The 24,734-nt window shown below is 45.4% G+C and overlaps 3 protein-coding genes across 6 annotated transcripts in view; all 3 read right to left on the reverse strand.

Moving 5' to 3' along the window:
• The window catches only part of CABIN1 (calcineurin binding protein 1), a 107,999-nt gene extending 99,970 nt beyond the window's left edge, over positions 1-8,029 (reverse strand). For 2 of the 4 annotated variants that reach the window (XM_033075822.2, XM_033075818.2), the window contains exons 1-11: positions 7,883-8,029; positions 6,770-6,908; positions 5,608-5,672; positions 5,086-5,178; positions 4,684-4,797; positions 4,382-4,516; positions 3,958-4,138; positions 3,101-3,230; positions 2,270-2,419; positions 1,132-1,424; positions 414-582 (exon numbers count right to left, since the gene is read on the reverse strand). In XM_033075822.2, the coding sequence (XP_032931713.1) occupies positions 414-582; positions 1,132-1,424; positions 2,270-2,419; positions 3,101-3,230; positions 3,958-4,138; positions 4,382-4,516; positions 4,684-4,797; positions 5,086-5,178; positions 5,608-5,610 (1,268 nt within the window). In that variant the 5' untranslated portion in view covers positions 5,611-5,672; positions 6,770-6,908; positions 7,883-8,029. The remainder of the gene's footprint in view (positions 1-413; positions 583-1,131; positions 1,425-2,269; positions 2,420-3,100; positions 3,231-3,957; positions 4,139-4,381; positions 4,517-4,683; positions 4,798-5,085; positions 5,179-5,607; positions 5,673-6,769; positions 6,909-7,882) is intronic. The other 2 variants (XM_033075820.2, XM_033075819.2) reach the window with 2 other exon arrangements.
• Positions 8,030-10,792: 2,763 nt separating this feature from the next.
• Positions 10,793-13,327, reverse strand: DDT (D-dopachrome tautomerase). Its single transcript, XM_033076173.1, has 3 exons — positions 13,149-13,327; positions 12,898-13,073; positions 10,793-12,098 (listed from the first exon to the last, which is right to left on the reverse strand). The coding sequence occupies exons 1-3, from the start codon at positions 13,254-13,256 to the stop codon at positions 12,026-12,028; spliced, it is 357 nt and encodes a 118-aa protein (XP_032932064.1). The 5' UTR covers positions 13,257-13,327; the 3' UTR covers positions 10,793-12,025.
• Positions 13,328-14,027: 700 nt separating this feature from the next.
• On the reverse strand, positions 14,028-24,358 carry LOC117004757 (glutathione S-transferase theta-1). The gene is made up of 6 exons (XM_033075826.1): positions 24,199-24,358; positions 24,063-24,119; positions 20,736-20,823; positions 19,477-19,627; positions 17,174-17,350; positions 14,028-16,195 (listed from the first exon to the last, which is right to left on the reverse strand). Exons 1-6 carry the CDS (start codon positions 24,308-24,310, stop codon positions 15,995-15,997), a joined length of 786 nt encoding a protein of 261 aa, XP_032931717.1. The 5' UTR covers positions 24,311-24,358; the 3' UTR covers positions 14,028-15,994.
• Between the last annotated feature and the right edge of the window lie 376 nt (positions 24,359-24,734).

Below are 24,734 nucleotides of genomic sequence, written 5' to 3' on the forward strand. Positions count from 1 at the left end.
GGGTAAAAACCACAATATCAACACAGTCCTTAATCTCTTTCATTACTAGGTGAAACCTAAATATGAAACATTGTGCAAATTTTAACAGTGAAAATATGCTACTGAAGCAAATTCAGAGATATGCAACCAGCTTCTTTTGTCCAAATCCAGATTATCTTATCCCTTCTGATACATGCATTGTCTGCTAATTCATTTTAACAGTAGTAAAAGCTTTTTTATTTTTCAATTTTTATGCAGCAATTTTTACTAAAAGCAATCTTATTAAATTTATCAGAAGATAATGCACCACATCTACTTCAAAAAATAACATGAGACTGGTAGTTTTAAGGTTGGGAGGATATCAATCAAAGAAAATCCCAAACAGCTTCCCCTCTATGATTTATCTCATAATGAAAATTGTTGCTGTACAGTACCTGGAAGGAAGGAACTTCACCAACAGCTCTTGAAAGTCAACCTTCTCCTCTTTTTTACACTTGGTGTTCCGAACTCTAGCAGATCTCCTTTTGGCTGTTTCCCCACTATCTTCTGTAATTCGTCTTCGCTTCACTCCTTTCTTTGATTTATCACCTGCAGATATGTCACCTAAAAATATAATTTAAAAAACCCAAAACCTGACAGGTTAAATTGACAAATACAAAGTGAGTAATTTTTTTATTAAAAAGAATAATAATTACACAGCAACACTCGAGATTCATTGGTTTCCTTCTGAAGACAGTGCCAAAAAAATCTTGTACAGATTTGAAATAAATATAGCTGACAGGTTGGTCTTCTCATCTTCTTAAAGTGACACATGAGCCAGGAAATAAAACAGTAATCTTTTTGTAAAACAGCTCATTCATTCTAAGGAGCTCAAAGCCCTTCCCAGCATTAAAAGTTTGATATGCATCACTGCTGGAATGGATGAACGATTTTTCTCATCCTAAAGGCCGGAAAACCGAAGAGTGAGGCAACAGCACAAAACCAGAAAAGGGCAGGTACTCCTTCACTTTCTCTATCAGATGTTACACATATGCTGAAAAGGTACTGACTCCACCAACATGCAGCTGAAAGACAGCATGCCCCAAAGAATTCTGAAGTGTTTTTTATACCCAGGTAAGTAGGAAAGAGATCTTGAATCTTAGACTGAAGTACCTTGCTCACCTACAGCAGCTCCTGGTTCCAATGAACTCTGACTGTGACTTGGGAAGTTGGGTGTGGTTGGAGTATAAGGTAACACAGGATCAGGCATTGTCACCACTGGATTAGTGCTGACAGGAGTTGGCTGAATAACACTGACAGGAGTAGAGGTGGGAGAAAGCATCAAATGCTGAACTGGGTCTCTGTACTCTGAGAGATCAATTCTCTTTCCCAGACTAGGTCGAGGAGGATCACACGTTGTGAGGTGCTGATACATGGCAAGTAAGGCTTCTCCTAAGCACTTCCACCTGCAAGTGGAAACACAAAGGCATCACCATGTCTTCAGCTCTTGTCACATTATTTTCTATATTATGTTTACAAACCTAACAGCACTCAATATTGCTTTTCTCCAACAGCTTAGAGATATCAAGAGCAGCTTCTCAGTGGGACAGCAAAACACACCTGAGTGTCAAAAACCTGTGCCATCACTCAAAAAATGTCCCTAAAAACACAAGCTCCGTACAGTAGCTGCTGAGGAAATTGCCCTATACCAAAAGCTAAAAAAAAGAAAACTTTCAGGTTCTGCATTCAATTAACAACACTAAAAGAACTCATCCCTATTCACAAGTAGAAACAACTCTGCAATATGAACTACATGCAGAGTCCATTAATATGCCAAAAAATGTGCAGTACAAAAATCAAACCCCAATCCTTTATGCTTTAATATAACAACTTATTAGTATCCATATATCTTATCCTTGTATCTTCCTGCAAATAAAGAACTGAAATTATTTTTCTGAGTTTTCATTATCCCAATAGCAAAAATAATTTTAAAAGCTAAACTTGCTTTAAAATTCACATACAAACTAGTCATATATGAAAAATCCAGTAATATGTTAGAAATCATTCTATGATACCATATTTAACATCACTGGTTTAAAATCAAAAGTTGAAAACTAAGAGCTATGGGGTTTATACTAAAATCATAAGAACACCATAACCAACCTATAAGTAATAAGAAAACCCTGGGGTGGGGGGGCTTGTCTTTACAAGGGGAAAAAAAAAGTGTTTTGAAGAACTCTGAAGCACAACACAGTTGTCAGAATACGTGCTTCAGAGGATCTTTTTGAAAAGGGAAAAGAGAAAGACGTACGTGAAGAAGGGAATTGGCTGCACCAGTCTGAGGTCTGGCTCTCTGTCACGCACCAGCAGCGCTTGTCTTTTCTTACGGAGCTCCAGGGCCTCATTTATGATTCTTCCTGTTTCAGCTGCACTCACATTCACATTATGGATAGACATGTCACTAAGAAATAATAAAAAATGGAGATAAGTTTTTTGTTTACTGTTTGTTTTTATTAAGCCTAGAGGGGATTCACTTAATACCCTCATATAACACAACAAAAACAGCAATAAATGAAGCATTCACCTAACATTGTTACTAACTTTATAGCATACATATAGAAGTGTCAACCATCAGAAATTTTTGTTGAATGTTCAGTTAACTTAGATCCTGTAAATTTTATGGGCCTCTATTTTCCCACTTTCCTCCCATCCACTCATACTATAAAATCAATACAGAAAGAAAAGCAGTAACGTGTGGGGAGTTTTAGTGAGGTTTTCTTGAGGGGGTTGGCGAGAGTTGTTTTGGTTTGGGCTGTTATTGGTTTGTTTTAATTAGGAAAACTAAAGTGAATGCTGCAGGGATCAGGAACTAAATAAGTAAAACAAAGGCATATGATTACAAGAGATCTTGGTATGAAAATAAATGAGTATCAACAAATGGATTCTTTTCTTCTTTCTACCTCCCTCCAAAAGGAATTCCTGAAGAACAGTCTGTCAGTAGCACCAACATGTAACATTATCATTCAGAATGCAGGTCAGCAAGGTATTAAACTTAAATCACAAGATCTCAGCAGGTTTTTTGAGCAACCCAAACCCAAAATTTACACTCCAAAGGCAGTATATACTCTAAGACAACATTCACCATTTGAGGAACATCCTTAAGGAATCTTTCTGGAGGCAAGGCTGCTCCTCAAAGATCTTCTCCTTCAGAACCAATCCTTTGCTATACAGACAGTCTTTCTCCAGGGCTTTGCAGATAAAGTACAAACATGCTGATAGAGAAAGAGAAATGGAATGGTCAATGGTTGCTTTGGTTCAATCAAAGCTCTCATTTCTGGGCCTTACATACACAACTGAATTCCACCCAAATGCGACATTTCCCTTAATTGGTCCAATTGCTTTGTAAAGTGTCAAATAATTACATGCATACAGTTAAAATAGCCTATTGTGTCTTCCTAGGTATTGTATCCAGAAAAAGAATGTACTTAATTTTGTTTAAACATGTTTGTAGTACATCTTTCACTTACTTTCAAGCATGTTCTGGTACAAAAGAATTTAAAAACAGAAACACAATTATTCCCCATTTTTATGTTATCCGATGTCTTAGCTGCAGATTCCATTTGTGAAGCAAGCAGTGGATCCACTGCTGTAACTACAATTAATCCAACCAGGCTATCAGTGACACTGCAGATTTATACCCAAACCCTAGAGCTATGCAGCAGGAAATTACTAGAAAGCCAAAACCAACACACATAGAAAGGCAAAGGGAAGAAAGGGAAATTTCCTGCAGAAGCTCTGATCTGTGAGATCACAGACATTTATTTTTAGGGTAATGAAAACTTATCTAAACCATCATGCATCTCTATCATGAAGTAGCAGTCTCTATCAAACCCTGCTGCACTGTTTATGCAGGACACATTCAACCAATATGATTTCATTGTTACAACTTGGTATGTAAAATTCACACATACTGAGATGTTTTTCAAGCCTTGTACTCACTTGTGTAGTCACTGAGGGTATACAAAATTGTGATAAGGTTATCCAAACAAGGCCAGTGATCAGGATTACACCTGAGCCCTTCCTCAAAAGCATGACGAGCCAAGGGGAGGCGGATCAGTTTTATTGCCACACGACCAATTTTATACCAGAGGTTGACATCAGTGGAGTCCAGCATTACAGCCTGGAAAGCACAACAAACAACATTATCCACACTTCAGACATGCACACCCACTCACTGCAGGGACTGGCACAGCTTTAGTTTCAGCAGGATCACAACTGCTTTGGGGACTCAATTTTATCCCATCAGAAAGAATACAGTATTCAACAATACACTGACATGATGTATGCTGGATGTGTGTGTCTGTATTTCCGAAAGTTTTTACAAACATTAAGGTTCCAGTGTCTAATTTCAGCTGCACTGTACCTCCAGATAGAACTCCATGGCTGTCTCTAAGTCATCCCGTTGTGCTGCCAGTTGTGCTAGGTTTTTATAGGTGGAATATTTTAACATCAAACCGGGGTGTTTCAGCCCTTCTTTCTCATCACCAGAAAGAACTGCCTAGAAATAAAATAAAATAAATTCAATGTGAGCATTAGGAATCAGACAAGCAACGAGAACAGCAAACAACTTGCTAATTTGATAACAGTGACATTGCTAGTTAGAAATGAAGTAAGACCAAATACAGCAAGCAGTTTCTGGAGTGTCATTCTCCCCAGGTCACTGACCTCTCGCAGAAGACGGATCTCCAGCAGCTCATGATAAGCTTTAGCAGACTCCTCAAATCGGTCATGTTTCTGAAGGTCCAGAGCTTTGTGGTACAAAGCAAAAGCTTCTGCTTCCTGTGATTTAAATAATTAGAATGCATTTATTAAGACAACTTTATTAAATATATTTATTATGTGTTTCAGTAGTTCCACATTTTTAATACATTCTGCTATACAGCAGAATGTTTGTGCTACTGTCATAAAATAACTCATTTGAGTGAAGTTTTGGTTTGCTAAAGGAGGGTTCAAGACTTGTTAAAATTTCATAAAAACAAAGTATCATGGTTGAACAAACCCCTGCAACTAGAGGACAAAACTCCCATCAAGACAAAACTTCAGTAACAAAATCGTGGAATTACTTACCTGAGCTTCCTTTGTCTGGGTCTTATGACTTTTGAAGGTTCCTTCATAGTCATCCTCAACCGTGGAGCTGGCATTCAGTGCTGCAATTCGAATCTGGAATGACAATTGAGATGTGACAAGAAATGGGACATCTACACACGGCCCAGCTGCCTCTGAAAACCAGATTTTTCTTTTTTTCAATTAACTGTTACATGAACAATACTGAGAGATCTCTACATAAAGTTACAAGAGTTGTAATTAATTTAATAATCCCTAATTGCAAATAAAAAATACCAAAACCATTTCCCAGCCAAAATCAGCTGAAAAAAACAAATTTTAAGTGTTTTGCAAGTAACAACTTTCCTAGAACAGACATATGTATTACAGTGATTTTTTTCCAAATTCTTAAATTGACCAATAACTACAATCACTCCAAAAATAATGTTCTCATCATGGCAATTTATTCTTAGTCTCAGGGAAGGGGGAAATTCTCAATTTTATTTCTAGCAAAACACCTCAAAAGCTATCTCAAAAAACCCTTACCATGTTCACAGCTATTCAGAATGTCTTTCTCCAGGAACAGAAGGAAGGGTCTATCACAAACAAGTCTGGAAAGCAAACAGGATTAGAATATTTATTCTGTTCACACAGAAAACATTCAGAAGAAAAAGACACCCTGGGAACAGTTTACAAGCATACTTTAATAACCAATTAACCACCACCCATGCCAAGAGATAGCCCAACCACTGAGGAACAATAATTCCACTGAGGAATAATTTTCATTACTGCCATCCCTGCTAGAACAGAACCAGTGTTTGTACCACAGTTGTTCTGAGTATACAGACCAGCCCTAATGCAAAAACAAGTTATAGCTACTGCAGACACACTTAGATCTACTAGATGGATGCAAACAAAAGAAACTGAACTTTTACTAACTAGTATTTCTTCATTCTGAAAAAGGATATGCATATTTCCAGTCCTTTTTAATAGTGATAAAAAGTTTGAAGGGGTAAATTCAACTTCATAACCTGTAAGTAATTTTTCCTCATAAGTAAGCCCATAATTTATACTCCATTAACTGCTTGAAACTTCATGTTAGTAAAGGTAAAAATATATGGAAGAGTTCTGTGCTGCTTTTATAGAAAACTTTCACTGCTGTATGATAAAATCTTCCCATCAACTCAAACAAGAAGATGACATATGCAAGACAGGCTAAAAACAGTCTTTAATATGGGAGACTACATTAATAGAAGAGTAAGTCCAGAATTAACCACAGCAGGAAGCAGTGGGAGTTTTGAACTACAAGCTGAATTAACTCATACATCATCATGATTAGTTCTGCACATAGAGAAAATAATGCCTTGACAGGAATTTCACTCATTCAGCAATGAGCATTTGCTTGCCCATGCACCACTGGCTCTCCTCCCTTGTAGTTAAATCAAACTGACAACTGCACAGCAATAAAGCATTTTTCACTTTAAAGTCACCAGATAAACATTAATAAAACCTCAAATTTCCTTCAGGACAGACTCCTTGTCTACTTTTCATATGAAAAAAACACATGCACAGAGATTAATGGTTATCTCTTTCAGTTAGACTGAATGTTACACATTGGGGTGTAGATGCTTATGACATTTAAGTAAGCCAGTCTGTATGATCCCAAATCAATTACATATTAAGGTTGATGAGGTTTAAGTCCACTTACAAAAATGCCTATATTCAGTAATATGCCCAAGCCTTTTGCTGAATCCAAAATAATCTTGCTCAAGGAGGCAGAGGAAGTCAACAGCAGAGACTACAGACAAGACTTTACTTCCAAAGTTGGACTCTTGGGGGAACTGCAACTACAGAAAAAGTGGGAAAACATTTTCAGTTCTACTTATTATTTATACTGGAAGTTTGTAACACACAGGAACTTAGCAACTACCATTTAGCATCTCCCCTGCCTGGTGCTCACAGGTTGAAAGTGCAGAATCTAACAGGATTGTGAGATGCTGCTAGAAAACAAGGGCAGGGTGGTGACCCACACAGCTTTTGTACATGTGTTATTTCATTTTGGTTTCACCCAGGCACAGTGCATGGCTGCAAAACTACCCTGACTGTGGAGCAAGTTACAGCAGTGGCACAGCATTCAGGAACTGAGTGTGTCACGACGAGCACCTCCAGAGGAACACACCTACACGAGATAAGCAGGCAAAAAATAATTACCCTTTCATATTAAGTATTACAAACCAGTTTGAATTTTTTCAGATGCAAGAGTGTCTCAGCTATAAATCTGCAGCTACAACAGGTGTGCAGATCCTAAAGGCAATAAGCCTTCTGCCTTCAAAACCTTCTCTCCTTTTACCTTAGTAGTTTAAAATTTAAGTAAGTATTTCCAGTGTCAGCTCTTGCACCCACACCTTGTCTTCTCAACTTCTAAGAAACGAGGGGAGTGACTTGGGCTTTCCCAGCTTTTGTTATTCCTGCTACACTTGGGATCCAGACATCGCAGATACACGCTTGCAAAAACACTTGATTTTTGGGGCTTTTTTTTTATTTCTTTTTTTTTTAACATCGCAAAGATCCGCCTCACTTCAGCACAAGTCGTGTTGACCGAAACACGATCACTCTGCACGGAGGGGCAGGGACGCTGCTCACGCCCGGAGGGCGGCACGCAGGGCCGGGAGGAGGCGGCAGCCCAAGTTCGCCTCCGAGCGCGGCCCCGCGGAGGGAGAGGCGCGGCCGAGGCCGCCCAGGCCGGGCTCTGGCTACCCTCACCGGGCAGGGCCCAAACGCCGGCTGCCCCTCCACGGGGCCGGGCGGACGGGACACTCACCTCGCGGGGCCGCCCCCGGCATGCCGGCGCTGACTCCCGGGAGGTTCCCGGGGGGTTCCCGGGCGGATCCCGGGGCGCTCCCGCGGGTTCCCGGCGCGGGTCCCTCAGGTCCCGCCGCTCCCCCGGGAGCCGCGCACCGGCGGTTTCCACCGCAACCGCCTCCGGAACCACGGCGCCAACAAGGCAGCGCCTCACTGGCCCAGCCGCCTTCCGCGGGCGGCCAATGGGAGCGCCGCGCACTGGGAGGTGGGGGCGGGAGAGGCCTGAGGGCGGGAACGGGGCTGAGGGCGGGCACGGGGCTGAGGGGCGGGAGCGGGGCTGAGGGCGGGCACGGGGCTGAGGGGCGGGAGCGGGGCTGAGGGCGGGCACGGGGCTGAGGGCGCTCCCAGGTCACGGAGCCCCGGCTCAGGTTTGGCCGCGAAAGAGCTCCGGGCTCAGAGTCCCAGCTGGGACCGAACACCGCCGCACCGACCACGTCCAGTCTGTCCTTAAACACTTCCAGGGATGGTGACCCGGGCAGCACCTCCCTGGGCAGCACGGTTAATGTCTTGATCAGTTTTTCTGTAGAGAAATTCCTCCCAATAGCCAATCTGAGCCTCCCCTGGCACAGCTTAAGACTCTGCTCCAACACCGAAATTATCAACATAGCTAATTCATGCTGGCCTTTACCTCCCCTGGGCAGCCTGGTATCTGCACCTGGAACACTGGGTCCAGATGTGTTCTTTTATGGAAAAGCCTCAGCATTCCCTTTCAGGGATCCACCACCGAAATTTAGATGCCACCTCCAAGAATTAATACATCCAAGGACTGATCCCACTCCAAAGCTGTTAGGACAGAAGGGTGTTTCCTGTACCTCTGGATAGTCTTGTGTGGCCCATCGACACTGGGACCACGAGCATTCCTTCCCAAGGAAAGGTACTGTCATTATCTTTCAGCAGCCCAACTCCAAAATGTGGAGCTGATATTTCAATTTGAATATGTCTGGGGATTTCTCACAGAAAAATGGTGCGAAGGCAGAAAGCAGTTCCTTGCCTCTTCCACCCTCAAACACCCTAACACCTGCAGAAACAAGGCTGGGCAGAGCTGCTTTCCTTCACAAAGTAAGGCACTGTCATCCTCCTTTTGCAGCCCAATCCAAAATTTGGATTCCAGCTGCAGAAATTAATGGGTCTAAAGCCTGCTCCTACTCAACAGGTGACAGAAGGTCAGGCGTTATTCTGCCCCAGGATCTTCAGCTTGTGTGGGGTGTTGTGGGCAAAACCCTGAATGTGTGTGGATCCCCTGCCCAGGAGGCTGGAAATCAGCCCAAAACCACTGAGTTTCCCTAAAGCTTGCCACAGAGCTAGCTGGAGATGGGAACACACTTCTGTGCCCCTGGGCTCTGGGGCAAGTGAAGCCCTGCAGCACTGAGACAGCTCTGAGTGTAAATTACTTTATTTAAGTGTAAAGTGGTCAGACAGCAGCGAGTGTCAAAGAGCAGGTGTGCCGTCTGCAGCCCCACAGAGAGCTCAGCACAGCCCAAGGACAGCAGACAGGGCCAGACAGGCTGGCAAGGCCCCAGCTGTGGGGCAGAACCTCACGTTCAAACAGCCCTGTTGCTACAACACATTGTCATACTGATGAGGGTGAGCTTGTGCTCAAGCACTGCACTGAATCACCACTTAGCACTATGAGATGTGCCATTTGTGTTAATGCCCTTCTTTCCACCATGACACACCGGGCACAGGGCTGCTGGGAGCAGCAGCATCACACTGCTGTGTTTGGACAGTAATTTAAAGCTATCACAGCCCTGCTGTTCTTTCCTATCAGTGGTGCCCTGCTTCATCCTCAGGGCCTTGTTGCTCCTCTCCAGTGTAAATACACAGAAAGATTGTCCAAAGTCCAAAGGTTTGAGGCTAGGAAGTGGTAATTCAGCATTCAAAATCAGGGCATTGCCTTTCAGTTTGAACATATGCCTATACATGTTTGAGCATCCTCAAACAACAGAGGCCCCTTTGGGGAGCAGAAATATTTGTTAACCTTAGGAGGTTGAGCCTGGGAAGCTACAACAGTAAAAAGATCAACCATAGCTGGGAGATACTAACTCCAGCTGTCAGGCAGGCTCCAGCCCATGGAACAGGGACCATCTGCACGTAGCATTCAAGGGAAATGGATTTTATAATCTTATTGCTGAGTCATAGATAAGGGTGGTGTATTGATTTTCTCCAGCCTGAGGCGTGCAAAACATTTCCTGCTTCTGTTGGTTGATGTATTCATGCCCTGGAGGGGGAGGGTTCCAGGGGCCTGCATAACCCCTTTGCAGGTTGTGCTTCTCAAGTCCCAAAATAGTGCCAAACCTACTCCAACATTAGCTCACTGAAGTACAAAATAGGCCATTTCTTCAGAGCAACATGAACTTTCTTACGTCTTCTTGCTCAACTCTGCAGTACTGGGAAAGTTGTTCCCAGGCACAAGCCCACACTGGGAGCAGCCCAGGGTGAGGAAAGCACAGAGCCTGCAGAAATCCCCAGGGTGGCCAACATGGCCCAAAACCAAGAGAGCTGGGGCCCAGGGCTGAGCAAGTTTTCTCTGAAGGAAACAAAGGCTTTGGCAAGGGTTTGTGGTTGTTACTTCAGGAGGAAGGAAGAAATTAACCATCTGCTGATCAGAATTAAAGCGAGATTATTTTCTGCATTTCAGAATATTTACCTCAAGCTGGTGCAAAGCCAGGGCTGTCCAGCCCCTTCTCTGCAGCACACTACTGCTGAGTTGGTGTTCTCAGACTCCATTCATCTACCTGTTCATTGCCTGAATTTCAAAAACTTTTGCCTGAGAAAGTGGAGACCTGGGTAGGCACAATATCTGTCTCCAAGCACTAAGACCTACAAATCCCCAATGCTGTGAGCCAGAGTAAGCTGACACTTATCAAAAGAAGCTTTGCAAGAGTTTATTAACCAGATAAGGTGTAGCACCCCAGCCTGATACAGTAATTTGTGTTTGGTATTATATTCCTGCCAGATTTGTCAAACATAGAAGAAATTGTTTACAGTGTATACAGGGCAAACAACTTCTAAATAGTAATTAGAGGGAATACTCTCAATAATCTTAGTACCTCAAGCCATGAACAAATAAAACCATTTAGAATGATGAAGGAGCACAGAATCCCCTTCAGCCTTGTGTTCTCATGGACCTCCATGTCCCAGGAATGTGTTCTCAGCTCTGCTGAGCTTCCTGAGATCCACCTGACCAAGCCACAAAGTGAAAGGGAATTGATAAATATTTTCCTTAGCAGCAGAAGGCAGAGACAACGTACACAAAAAGTACCCTGCTTGTTTTAATAAAATGCCCTGTGTATTCTAGTTACAAAGTGAGGGAGTATATGGGTACTAAAAACCCGAAACATTTCTCTGCAAGGACACTGAGGCAGAAACATCAGCCACAGATCACAATGAGACGCTGTATCACCCCAAAACAGCAAGGAAAAGGACCCTGAACAAACAGTGAATAACAGCAATTAAAACTGGGAGTAGCAGAAACTTCAAAATATTTTCTGGTGGCACAGTGCAGGTCTTCAGAAGTGACTCTCTCCTCCAGACATTGCCATCAGCAGACAGACTTTGAGCCCTGAAAACCTTGTGAACAAGTAATACTTTGTAGGAGGAGCAATGGCAGAGCACAAGATCTGACATGAACCTTCAATACCTAAACTTTTCTCTCAATAATCACCTCTTTCCAGAAAGGCCTTTCAGAAGAGCCTGAAAAAGAAAGGAATTTGACTTCCAGGTCTTCTTTGCTGGCCTGAGACCCTTCTGTGCCACAGAGAAACAGAGAAAATTAATTTTTCTGCCTTGCAAACTATGATAAAAACTAGATAAACCTCAGAACCTCTTTGGTCCTGAGTTAAGCCAAATGTTCTAGAATTAAAAATTTATTGCTACAAGCAGCTCTGTCTAGGCCTGAGCTTGAGACAAAGACTTAGAACTATTTCAGTAAAATCAGTAAGGTTGATGGCCTCATTCTTGAGCTTTGTGTGTATAGCATACAAAAACAAAAGTGAATTGAGTTACACAGATTTGATCACAAGGGGAAACAAGTAGATAGACAGAGCTGATCATCTCTGGGTTGCCTTCATCATTGCTTCATTCCAGCTGGCCACTCCAAGGATCACAGGAATGTCATGACTGTCCTGTTCTTGCCGATTTGCCAGGGCTCCAGTGGGTAAAAACGGATGACAATCCTTTTGGGTACAAGAGCAAACATGTGGACAGGAAACATTATTGTACAAGTAAGCACTATTGCTGCCCAGTTTGCAACACAGTAGAAAATCTGCACTAGGGTCTCACTGTCTTACACTTCAGGGTGTTCATTTAACAGAAGGAAACATAAGCTGTGTATGGTCAGGGTACAGACTTCACCCACACAAACAAAAGCAGTCTGTGTTTCAACACTTTAAATGAGACACTTGTTCATTTTAGAAGGAACCACATAGTGCATAATCTTGCCAGGGATAAATCCTGACAGCATCCAAGAGGCAGGGAAATACTATTATCACTCTCCTTTGGGGAGATGGGTCAGACAAGCGGAGCTGGACATGGCTGACCTTCAGGAACAGCCTTGTTGCAACAATTGGTAGGGTGACCCCCGTGAAGCTCCACCAGCTTTTATGGGGTTTCACACCAGTTTCACCAACTGCAGCTACTGATCTTCAGAGAACAGCAATGTCCACTGTTCAGCAAGTGCATATGATTTTATATGGTTTCATCTGGCTCCAAACCACATGCCTGGGATTCAGCATCCACAAGCACTTAGTGTTCGCAATCTCGTCTTGCGTCTGTATTACAACTTAGTCTCCTGGAAGACACGGGAGCTGCCACTATCTCCACTACTCTGAACATGCCCTCGGTACTTGTTTGCCGTGCTCCATCTCCATCCCCGGAGCACACAGGCCTGTAGGCCCGATGGGAGGACGCTCTCGCTGCCCTTGAGGGGAGCGCGGTGCCCCAAGGCCGAGCCCCGCGGGGCCGGGCCGCACTCACCGCTCGGGGCCGAGTCCCAGCTGCGCCGTCAGGACGTCGAAGAAGCGGGCGCTGTGCTGCCGGTTCTGCTCCGCCGTGCCCACCACGCCGATGGACGAGACGACCAGCTGGGCGCAGGGCTCGGCCGAGCCCGACAGGACCATGTGCAGCCCGCTCCGCACCGTCACGTTCACCCGCTGCGGGGACAGCCACCGTCAGCCCCCTGCTCCAGCCCGGCCGCCCCCGCCCCTGCCCTGCCCTGCCCCGCTCACCTCCGCCGGCTTGCCCAGGATGTCGGCGGTAGCAGCGCACAGGGTCTGGGCCAGCCCCGGCGGCAGCCGCTCGGCCGGCAGGCTGGTGTCCAGCTCCACGAACGGCATGGCGCTGCTGCCCGCGGCCCGCTCCGCTCCTGCCTGCGTGACCCGGCCCGGCCCGGCCCCGGAACCGGCCCGGCCCCGGAACCGCCCCGGCCCTCGGAACCGCCCCCGGAACCGCCCAGCAGCGGGGCCGCGGCTCAGCCCCCACACGGCAGCAGCGCCCAGTCCTGCCCTGCCCTGGCAGTGCCCCTCGCTCCGTGCCAGCTCCAGGCTGGGACACTCCGCGTCACCCCAGCTGGCTGCCGGCCCTTTGGGAGTCACCACGGGCATTGCTGGGATGTGCATTTCAGGCTTTGCAAGAGTTTATTAACCAGATAAGGTGTAGCACCCCAGCCTGATACAGTAATTTGTGTTTGGTATTATATTCCTGCCAGATTTGTCAAACATAGAAGAAATTATTTATAGTGTATAAGGGGCAAACAACTTCTAAATAGTAATTAGAGGGAATATTTTCAATAATCTTAGTACCTCAAGCCATGAACAAATAAAACTCCATTTAGAATGATGAAGGAGCACAGAATCCCCTTCAGCTTTGTGGTCTCATGGACCTCCATGTCCCAGGGATGTGTTTTCAGCTCTGCTGAGCTTCTTGAGATCCACCTGACCAAGTCACAAAGTCACAAAATCTCATCAAAGGATGGATAAAATCAATTTTGTGACGGCCCTTACTGCCAGTGGAAAAACATTTCAGGTCACTACAAAAGACACCGCTGTGCAGGGAGGGTTGAGAATGGAAGTGCGGTGATTTCTCTGAACAACCAACAGTACAAGAAATTAAAAAGCAAGCAGAGATGTTTACTGTATTAATTACAAGGACTTTGAGCAATCAGGACTTTGAGCTCCCAGGCTGGTAAGTGACCCTGGCAGGCTGGCTCACAGGGATGGTCCAAACTACAAACCAGAGATGTCTAAAGTACAGACCAGAGGTGTCTAAAGTACAGATCAGAGGTGTCTAAAGTAGAGATCAGAGGCTTCTTAGAAGCTGAGCTATTGTCCACTGAGGTTCCAAGAGCTCGTTTACAGCAAAGGGTTATGAACCAGCTCTACTAAAAGGTCATTTAAGGCACAAAACTGTTGGGAAAATTTACCTTGTGTAATGTGACATCTTGGTTTTCCACAGTTCTAGACAACTGATGAAAACTGATGAAATTGCTCTTTTTTTTTGCTTAGGGAATTGCTTGGCCTTCACTGCTGCTAGTGAAGACAATACTGGCACAAAGAGTCATGTGCAAAAATCAGCCAGGAATAAGGCTGGGAAATGATTTCTAGGACAGAGTAGTATCTAGAACTGAAACCTTGGTGAAAAACACCATGAGAAAACAACAGGATTTTTAGAACTTACCAGCAAAAAACGTCACTAGCCAAGACATGGTAGCACTGGAGGAAAAACAAAAAAGTTGTTATTTGATTAGTGAAAGAAGCAATTCCTGAATTCCATTAGTCATTTTGATTTAGTCTTTATAGGAAGAATTTTTTGGTGAGGATTTTAGAGTAAGGTCAACAACTACTTATGAATGGAAACATGCAGATAAATATTCCACCAATTTCTGCATCCTTTACAATTTGTTATTTGCAACTGAAGAAACTGGAAGTGATTGGATTTGCTCAGTTTTACCTCATAAATTGTACTGCAATACAAAAGGATTTTGTATTTGAGCTATAACTGAGCAGAAACAAACAGCCAAGAAAAAGAGCCCAAAAGCTCCAAAACAACTCTTTGCCCTTTTATTGTGATGCATGTGTTGCTCAATGCCACAAAATCTCTCTCATTACTTCAGCTGCACAGGGTGACCTACTTGGTGAACTTCCATCCAAAACAGTCTCAGAAGAGCACGTCTGCATTTACTCCCTCTCTGCATTTCCTAGGAGAAATGTGGATTGCTATTACAGCATTACCATAGAAAAAAAAACCCCAATTTGTTTACTGTTATACTCTCTTTCACAAAAGCACTGTGAATGCATTGTTTCAGGGTACTCCCTATATAATATCAGCATGGTATTTTAGGTAGGCAGTTATTCCAAGGCTGTGGCCACCAGCAGCAGCAATCTCCAAGAAGAGCTGCTGTCACACGTGTGTGCAGGTGGACAGAGCACCAACAGGACCCAGGCTTTCAGAAATCCAAAGCAGCAGTTAAACTGAAGAATTATAAAGATTCACAGCTGTAGATGAATACAAAGAAATTTCTCAAAGGAATTTCAAGGGAAAAAGAAGTGTGGAATGTACATGGACAGTCAAGCAAGATGCCCCAACAACAAGAAACTTCTAAAACTTCTTTTCACTTTTGTGAAGTAGTTTTGTGCTCTACTTGTCTGTGCAGACACATGGTGGGAAGATGAGGATCAGGCACACTTTGCAGTACAAATGTTAAAATTGAAAACAATGATCCTCATCCTATTCAGTTCTTTAACATTCCCGGTTTATAAGCTGGCTTGAATTCTGTCAGGAAATACCGTTCTTGTCTCTACCATCTCTGAGAAGACTGACACTGAAATAAAATCCAGATGCATGTTAAGTGACCTGTAGGGCTTCAGCCCTCAGTATAAATTTAATGTTGTAGATCTTAAACTTTCCCTAGCTTCCACCCCCAAAGATACAAGAAAGACCTGGCCCAGGGACGGAACACTCGGCAATTTCTGTATTAGAGTAACAGTGCTCTTTCCAGTTACATGTAGAACTGGATGTCAGAGAAGAAGTTAAGAAGGACCAAAAAAAGGCAGGAAAAATGCTAAGATAGGTTAATTCATTTCAACATCTTCATCAACACAGGCGCCAGTTGCTCTTTCAGCTGCGGATCAATTTGAATGTTGCTCAGTTCTTTGATATTGAGGATCATCTCATGGGCTTGGAAGAAAAGCTCTTTCCCCACAGCATCCTCCACCCGCCTGCGCCACTCCCTCAGCCTGGGTCTGTCTTCAAAGATGTCACAACCAACTCCAACAGGCTGCAGAAAGGGGAGAGAGCAACAGTGAGGCTTGGGGCAGTCACTCCTTCACTGACACAACAGGCATTAAAAGTTTGCTTGCAGGTGCAGGTAAAGGGATAAAAAAGGGAAGAGCTCATAGAGGAGCAGTAGGAAGAAGGGAAATCTCCTATCTGGGGGACACAAAAGCTAACCTGTGTTTCAAAGGGCATTGACAACTCAGCTCCTAGGTGCTGGAATAGCTGTTTAGTGCAGCACAGATGACCACATTCTGTGAGTGATTTTCAGCCACGACACTGAAGATGTGATGGGCTGGCAGTTCCAGAGACCACTGCCCAGTTTGTAGTACAGAGTGCTGGATTATACAGCAACACCCAGCACAAAAGTGTTTAACTGAACCAGTGTCCTAACTAGCATCATCTACCCCCCTTCTGCTTTCTGCCTCTGCCATTCTCTGGAACACAATGTAGAGAAGCAGAACTGTTTCAGCCCCTTGGACACTGAACTGGGAAAAAGAAATCACTGCTGGGCTGCAGGATCCAGGCCATGGTGGTCTGGCAGGGAACAACCAGTTTGTAAGACTTAATTTGATTGCCTGTCTGAGATTAATTCTTTTGTTTTCCAGACATGGCATGAGCAAGTATTATATTCTTGAGTGATAGAAATATTCCTATATGATTGTCTCAGACCTGTCTGCTTGCTTCTCATATATATATTACTTCCTTCTCTGGAGGTTAAAAATAAAGTCACAATAAAAAGTGAAGAAGAGGTTGTTGCTAGTGATGAGAAACAAAAGAGATCGGTTGCAGACAGCTTTTTTTATTTTCACTGCTGTTCTGAACCCACTCCCACATTCTCCCCATTGTCTCAGGCCAGTTCTGCCGAGATATGCCCTCGCCTCTCCTCCTAGTGAAGTGTTACCACATGCTGCACCCTCCCTGCTCAGCAGCATCTGTTTTCCCTTGTGCTGACACTTCCTCACCACACTCCAGCACTCACTTGCATCAGTTCCACAATGGCCACCAGATCTGCCAGGGAGATCTCACTCCCAATGATAAAAGCCTTGTCCTGCAGAAACCTCTCCTCAAATTGCTTCAGGGAAGTGGACAGCCCCTCCATAACCTCCTGGAGCTTCTCTGAGGGCAGTGGCTGCCCTGTGAAGAGGGGAATCAACACCTGAGGAGAGAGGGGACATAACAGTACACATATGATCATCTTCTTTGGTAGTAGTAATTTAAGTTACAGCCCATGATAATCAGTGATCTGGAATAAAGCCACAGAAGGGGATGGCAGAGCTTCATGGACTGTGGCAGCTCCTGGACAGAGAGCACAGCAGCAGTGCTAAGTGACCTCCAGATAATCAGCAGCAATGTGCAGAACAAAATCAAGGATCCTCATCTCATTTTGTGCCTGGCAGCTGTGCCCTCCCACTTCACCTTGTTGGGCTACAAAAGAGAAATGGGCAACAGCTCCAGGGAAGACAAATCTCTGCCACAGTCACCCCTGCTACATCCTCTGTGTCACCAGCAGCCATCCCTGCCAGCTACCCTGCTGTGGAACTGGGTGCTGCAGGCAGCTGCCTGTCCTGCAGGGTGACAGAGGGAATGGTGGTGGCTGTGGCAGGAGCATTGGAAGGACTGGAATTCATCAGCACTGGCTGGAGAGACAGAAATGGCTTCCTCTGTGTGACATCAGCCAGCAAGGTTGGAAGTGGTCAATAGCATTTTTACAGAAACCTTTCTGTGACTCAGAGCATCCTTCTTTAAACCACTAGAAATTTTTCTGGAGCAGTCACATAAGTGCAGTCTTTGTGTCTGCACAGATTTGCTGGCACAGGGGGTAGTTGCCTGTCCACAATATTTTTCACCAGTCACAGAGGTGTATGCACAACTGGAGCCTGCAGTGTTTCACTGCTTTGCTGCCTTCACCTTCCACAGCTAAAGTACGGTTTATTTAGAGAATCAAAATTAAAGATACAAATTTCAATCAGTGTGAGTGGACTGAATTTCTAGTTACTGCTAGTGTAGTCAACAATTTAAGTTGGGATTGCTTAATCCAAGTTAGAATTTTGGCCAAATACATGTGGAATCTATTTCATCAGAAAATTCATGGCCAGTTCTCTCCCTGATTCCAATTATGCATGATGGGATCTTTGGGTAAAATTGCTTGAAACAGCATCTTCTTCCTTTTCCTTATCTCAGGGCTGTCTATCTTCTCCCATTTCTAGCTAATATGCATCTCTTACTTGGTGGCTTTATTCCCATATTTACAGCTATTCTGAGGACCTTTTCTGCAGCTGGGCTATTTAATCATCATCATCATGATTAGTTGGATTTCTTTCCCTTGGAGCACTACAGTGACAGCCTGCAGAGGCTGGAAGAAACTGCTTCTTGTATGAATCTGACTCATATTTGAATTGCTTCTCTGTACTCTACAGCCAAAAAAATAAAATATTAATAAATCCAAGAAGATAAATGAGTCCTGATGTGCTTTGTCAGGCACAAACAAGGGCAAACTTTACAATGGAGGAGTGAAATTCTTACCTGTTTACTAGCAATCCTGATTTCATCTGAAATTCCATACCAGCTGCTCTCACAGAACTACACTTGCACCTAGATCTCTCTAGGGACAGCTGCATTAACTGTCTGGTGAGTTGGCTGGAAATAGGTATCCAGCAAAATCATCTGATACTAAATGATTTTCTGGCTCAGGATGAATCAGGTAATTTTTGCCTGAATGTAAATTGGCTTGACTACACTGAATAAAGAAAATCTGCCTCTCAGTGTCTCTCTCCTCTCTGTTCCTGAGCCTATTTCAGAGAAGCACATAAGTGTGCTGGAAGCAGAAGGCTCCTTCTGCATTTCCACTCTAAGGAGGCTGCAGGGACTTGTATGAAGAATGCAAGTCTTTCTGCTTCCAGTAACAAAACACATGTTCACCAAAGCCAAACTCTGCCTATGTGCACACTCTGCACAGCTGTGCAGGGAGGGGGAGGCCCTTGGAAGCAATCCTAAGCCTGTTACATATTCACTCACAAATCCAGGCATAGTCTGTTGGCACTGAGATCTTCTGTACCAGACCTTCTTTAAGGGAAAAACCAAAATGGCCAAACCTGCTTTTGCCAAATCCTGATGTTGTTTAGTTTGGAACAACTCCCTCTCCAACAGCTCCTTTCAGCTAGGAATGGCCCAGGTTTGTTGTTTCATCTTGACAAAATGCCTCTGAATTGGAGCTGTTAAAATGCTCAGTTTTCTCACAGGAAAACACCACTTTACTGCCATTTTTACATTCAGTCTCCTTACCTTGATCCACATGGTCTTAGGAGCATTAGCCCGGATGTTAGTGTGGTGCCAGGACAGGTACTCATCCACCCGGGCCCGTTTCTGGATGTCTGAGGGGTACCAGTGGTCAGGGGTGTTGTACTTCCGGCTCAGGTACAGCAGAATGGCAGTGCTGCTCAGCATCAGCAGGAGACAAAAAAGGGGCTGCAGTTATGATGCACAATGCTTTTGCCTGAGCTCCCTCTCCTGCTCCTTCTCAGCTTGTTGCTTCCACTAAAAGCATTCAGATAAGGATTTCCAGTAGAGTCTAGGAACCATATAAAGGCATCTAATTCATGTTGACATCAGTGCCCCTTAATCACCTCAGCTTCCATGAAAACTTTAACCTGCTGGAAAATCACAGCACTGTTCTATGGTGCTGCTGGACACTACTGGGGTAAACAGACAATAAACCTCCATGATCATCCACCAGTGATGGTAACTCCAATTGTTGGAGTTACCTTGCTTGACCCTGAGACTTCTGACCCATTTCTCTGAGACCTGTGCTGTTTCTGTGCCTGTGTACTAAATGAAACTCTCTGATGGGTTATTGCTGCCTTTTCATCAGGTTTTCTACATGCAGCTTCCACTGAAGTCTCAGCAAGGAAACCCTACAGAATCCTTTTGTGTTTGTCCAGATGTTTATACTTTCACTAACTGGCAGAAGTCAGACGGAAAAATATCTTAGTCATCTGCAACAATTCTTAGGCTATTACTACAAAAAAAGATGCCACAGAAAATGTGCTGACAAAATGGAAGAAAATGCAGACACCCCAACCATGCTGATACTGCTGTAGTTCAATTGTTTCAGTATTATGACATCATTAATCAGCCTCCATATTAATCTTGTAATGTAAAACCTAAATTTTATCTGTGTAGATGTTCACTCAGCCTTTATGACTAATCCAGATAAACAGAATTCTTTCCTAGAGTAAAAGGGATTTCTTTTACTAGGGTGAAAGGGATTTTTATAAGCTTTAAACAACTCCCAGAAATGTTTATAATCCCATTTTGAGGTAAGTGCATTCAGGGTGAGATGAAGAAGCTAAGTCAGCTGAGTTGTTTACATTCTGAAAGATAATTCAAACATAAAGTAGAAAGAGACCAAATGAGGTTACACTATTAAAAATAACCAGCATGTTCATATATTCTGTGATCCTTAATTATTCCATGGGAATGACATCTTCTGAATGCAGCACAGATTGCTGGTACCCAAGGAAGTCAAAGGACTGAGTTCTTACCATTCCGCAAGCGTGAAGTCTCCATCCTTCAGTGCTGGTACTTTCTTCAAGAGGCTGACTTTGCCTGCACCTTCACTATTTGATGGCCCTAAGGACACGAACAGATAAGTCTGAGGTGAGGAGTGCACCTGCCTTGTGTGATAAATGAAACACCTGCAGCCAGCTGGATGATCAGTGAACTGTGTGAGGTTTTCCCAATAGGGTCATAGCTCACAGCTGAAAGGGAATGAAATGGCAGAGTCAGTGTGAGAGCTGTCTGCAGAGGGCACTCAGCTCAGGCTGGGCCTGTGGCATGGAGCAGTTTGTATTTCTAACAGCTCTCTTGCTTGACTCAGGTACCAGGATACTTGCAGAACGTTCTGACAGAGTGGATTTTGGCTAGGGGCAGGGAAGCTCAAACACCCCAAGCCTGCACTACTCCTCACTCTGTGTTACTCTGGCTCTGTATGTCAGCCTACTTCTAACAGGAAAACACAGGAGGAAGGCACCATTCCATAAGAATTTACACACCACAGTTCCTTGGAGGAATTAACAGCTGACTATCTTATCAGGCTTTCAGTTTCCCACAGCTGGCACCAGACTTGTCGGTCTGCAGTTAAACGCCAGGGAATTGCACAACAGCCCAGGAGCACCTGAGTAAAAAAAGCTGTGAGGAACTAGTTTGCTTTGCCTGTTTTTGGTGCTCCTGAGGAGATATGACAATTAAGGTGCAAATCCTGATCAAACCAGCACGACCAGCAGGAGGTCTTGTACAAAAATCCCTTTGTTCAAAAAAAAAGACAAGAAAAAGGATCATTAACTTAGAGTGATCCGCATCTCGAAGAACTGTTTGTACCCACAGAGGAAGCAGTGGTAGTGTCTACATTACTGGACAAACATGCAATAGGAAATAATCTCTGGGAAATAAAACCAGCCTCTGGACAAACAAGTTTATTTGCAGCTGGTTTGGGAAAGGCTGGGAGAAGGCAGCTTGCTGCATGACAATTACAGACTGCTTTCCCTTATAGCGATTTCACAAAATGAGTTAAATCAAGCAGAGCATACATTACACTTGTTCTCCTTTCCAGATCACTAGGCTCTACTTTGTTTCTTCTTTGAGAAGTACTATTCGGTTTTTTTTGTTTTTTTTTTTTTAATTCCAGTGTAAGTAGCTTCATCAGAGACTAAGGTTTACATTAATCTGCTATTTGAAGGGATTCAAACCCACATTTTCCCTTCCATTAGAAAAAGTCTCTGGCTGCCTGCTGTGATGATGGCTTTCAGATTAGCTGGGCAAGAAGTTCCATCTGCACAGCAGAACCAGGCAACACTGTCAAGAGAGGCAGGAAACCCTAGGTAGGGTTTCTTAAAAATAGTATGACAGAAAGCACAAGTTAAGCCTAATAATTGAGAAAACTGAGTGTAAAAATAAAAAATGTCCAAAAATCAACGGGTAAAGTACAGGATGCCTCACTCCCATGATTTGTATCACAGAAACAGCGAGGCAAATGTTTGTAAATCTGCTGTCGTGCAAGGAGTTGCTCAGGGAAGGTGCTTTGTTCTGTGCTTCTAGAAGGACCCCAAGGGCCAGTGGTCACCACACACCCAGCTCTGGTGAGATCTGTAGTGTTCAGTTGGTCTTTAGAAAATGCAGTAGAAAGTTGCCAGCCAGAAATGCTTACAGCTAATGAGCAGTGACTGGTTAGACCCAGCTGTTTGGTTGTCCTGCTGTCTGTGTTTATTATCCAGGGCAGCAGGAAACTAAGAAACAAGGACATGAGAAGTAAGCAGTGGGTGAGGGCAGCCTGAATCAGATTTCAGAGAGCTTTCATCATACAGCAATTCTAGCAGGAATAGAGTATATTTGTTCCCTGTTGGGGCTAATATGTCATTACAGCAGGTTGGATGGGAGGTCAGTGTCTGTGGCACAGCCTGCACCACAGCCCAGGGATGGCATCAGTCACTTTGGTTTGTAAATAGACATAAAAGACCTGTGCTGAGACTGACTGAGCTGTGAACTGGTAAATGCCTTGGTGTGAGCACTAAATCCAGGCAGCTTCATTGGGAACCACTGCTTATGGTATGAAAATAGAAACCAATATTTGTATTTGCAGTTTAGCAGAATTTAAGCTTGTGTCTCTCTTCCAGCCAGCAGAGCCAGACTTTTTGTTTAGTAGTGTTGGGTGGCCCATCTTTATAATTCCTGTCTTGTTGGCTTGACTTACAGTTCTGTTTAACACCAGTTGTGTCTGGGGTAATTAGCTCTTGATGACTCCCAAGGATGGATGGAGATACAGACATATAGATAGATATAGATACACACACAGTGTGTATTGCTGGGCTTTGAGGTGTAAATTTAACAAGCAGAATATCCATAGTGAGCAAGCAGGGCAGGCTGCACACATGAGGAAATCTCAAGAGCAGTGGAGAAGATTTTATGGAAATAGAAGGGGAAAAATCCCACTCTATTTGCCAATGACATACCTGCCTAATCACCTAATCCTCAGCCAAGGGTTTCCAAGTAACAAGGTTTGCCTTAGGCACAAAAGTAACAATTTACTAGGAAAACACAACATTTAACTGGGCAGTAATCATACAGTTGGAGGAGCCTGAACAGCTGAGTGTTTCCTCAAAGTACAGCATTCCCAGAGCACTCCTCGCCTGTCAGTGTGACTAATTTGCTAGAGATGGCTAGAGCAACATTCCTCGGAGACCCACAAAAATAGATACAGCAGAGCTACGAGACTGCTCTGGGAACTGGAGCCGCACGGTCCAACCCTGCGTTCAGTGCCCCTGGGCAGCGAGGGGACTCAGCATCACCCGGGTGACCCGGGGAGCTCGTCCTTTCCTCTCAGCGGCTGAAGGACGCGCTGCTGCTCCAGGGCCGGGAGGCGAAGGCGTTCCCGGGGTCCGGGAGAGCAGAGCCCCGCAGGTCCGGGAGAGCAAAGCCCCGCAGGTCCGGGAGAGCAGAGCCCCGCAGGTCCGTGACAGCAAAGCCCCGCAGGTCTGTGAGAGCAGAGCCCCGCAGGTCCGGGAGAGCAAAGCCCCGTAGGTCTGTGAGAGCAGAGCCCCGCAGGTCCGGGAGAGCAAAGCCCCGCAGGTCTGTGAGAGCAGAGCCCCACAGGTCCGGGAGAGCAAAGCCCCGCAGGTCTGTGAGAGCAGAGCCCCACAGGTCCGTGGCTGCAGGGGGAGCTCGGGGCGGCCCCGCCCGGGGATCGCGTTGAGCGCCGAGCGCTTGCGGGGCCCGTCCGCTCCTCCCGCCCGGGGACGCGCTCGGGCTGCGGGACCCTGCCAACCCCTACCCTGCCGACCCCTGCCCTGCCCTGCCAGCCCCTGCCCTGCCCTCACCTGCCCGGGGCTGCTCCGCGCCGCTCCCCGCCGCCGGCTTCTTCCCCAGCACCGAGTCTGCCAAGAGCCAAGAGAGGGGCTGAGCCCGGGCCCCGCCGGGCCGCGCCCGCCCCGGCCCCGCCGCCTCCCGCCCCACCTTTGAACAGCTCCACGTGCTTGAACTCGAAGGGGATGTTGTTGCTCCGGGCGAAGATGTAGATGGAGCGGCAGGGCTGCGACAGCAGGTCCAGGTACAGCTCCAGCCCCATCTCGAGCGGGCCGCCCTGCCGGGAGCTGCCGCGGCTCTGCGGCCGAGCGCCCGGAGCCGCCCCGCATGGGCCGAGCCGCGCCGGGCGGGAGGCGCCCTCCGTCCCTCCCTCCCCCCTTCCCCCCTTCCCTCCTTCCCCCCTTCCCTCCCCCGGGCCCCAGCGAGCGGGGTCTGTGCCCTGCGACACCGCGGGACTGGAGGGTGCTGGAGGTGCCCAGGAGAGCCCCCAGAGCCGGGCCGGGGTTGGGACAGGGGTTACTGAGTTCCCACAGCGCCAGGCGGCCCTGGCCCGCTGAGCTGGCATCGTGTTCATTCATTTTCCTTCAGGAAAGGAAGGGAACGTGAGTAGTGACAATCTGCGAGGAGCAGTCAGTGACCAGCCTCCAATGAGAGGTTGGTGCTAAGCAGTGACAGAGGAGGTGTCA

This window comes from Catharus ustulatus, chromosome 18 (genome assembly GCF_009819885.2).
Source record: "Catharus ustulatus isolate bCatUst1 chromosome 18, bCatUst1.pri.v2, whole genome shotgun sequence".
In the NCBI taxonomy this organism is placed as follows: domain Eukaryota; kingdom Metazoa; phylum Chordata; class Aves; order Passeriformes; family Turdidae; genus Catharus; species Catharus ustulatus.

Coding starts and splice junctions, on each gene's coding strand:
- DDT (XM_033076173.1), bottom strand. CDS start 13,256: ATGCCGTTCGTGGAGCTGGACACCAGCCTGCCGGCCGAGCGGCTGCCG. Junction 13,074..13,148: donor TCCTGGGCAAGCCGGCGGAG/GTGAGCGGGGCA, acceptor CTGTCCCCGCAG/CGGGTGAACGTGACGGTGCG. Junction 12,099..12,897: donor CTGGGACTCGGCCCCGAGCG/GTGAGTGCGGCC, acceptor TGTACCCAAAAG/GATTGTCATCCGTTTTTACC.
- LOC117004757 (XM_033075826.1), bottom strand. CDS start 24,310: ATGGGGCTGGAGCTGTACCTGGACCTGCTGTCGCAGCCCTGCCGCTCC. Junction 20,824..24,062: donor CGCGGAGCAGCCCCGGGCAG/GTGAGGGCAGGG, acceptor TCGTGTCCTTAG/GGCCATCAAATAGTGAAGGT. Junction 17,351..19,476: donor CTAAGACCATGTGGATCAAG/GTAAGGAGACTG, acceptor CTCTCTCCTCAG/GTGTTGATTCCCCTCTTCAC.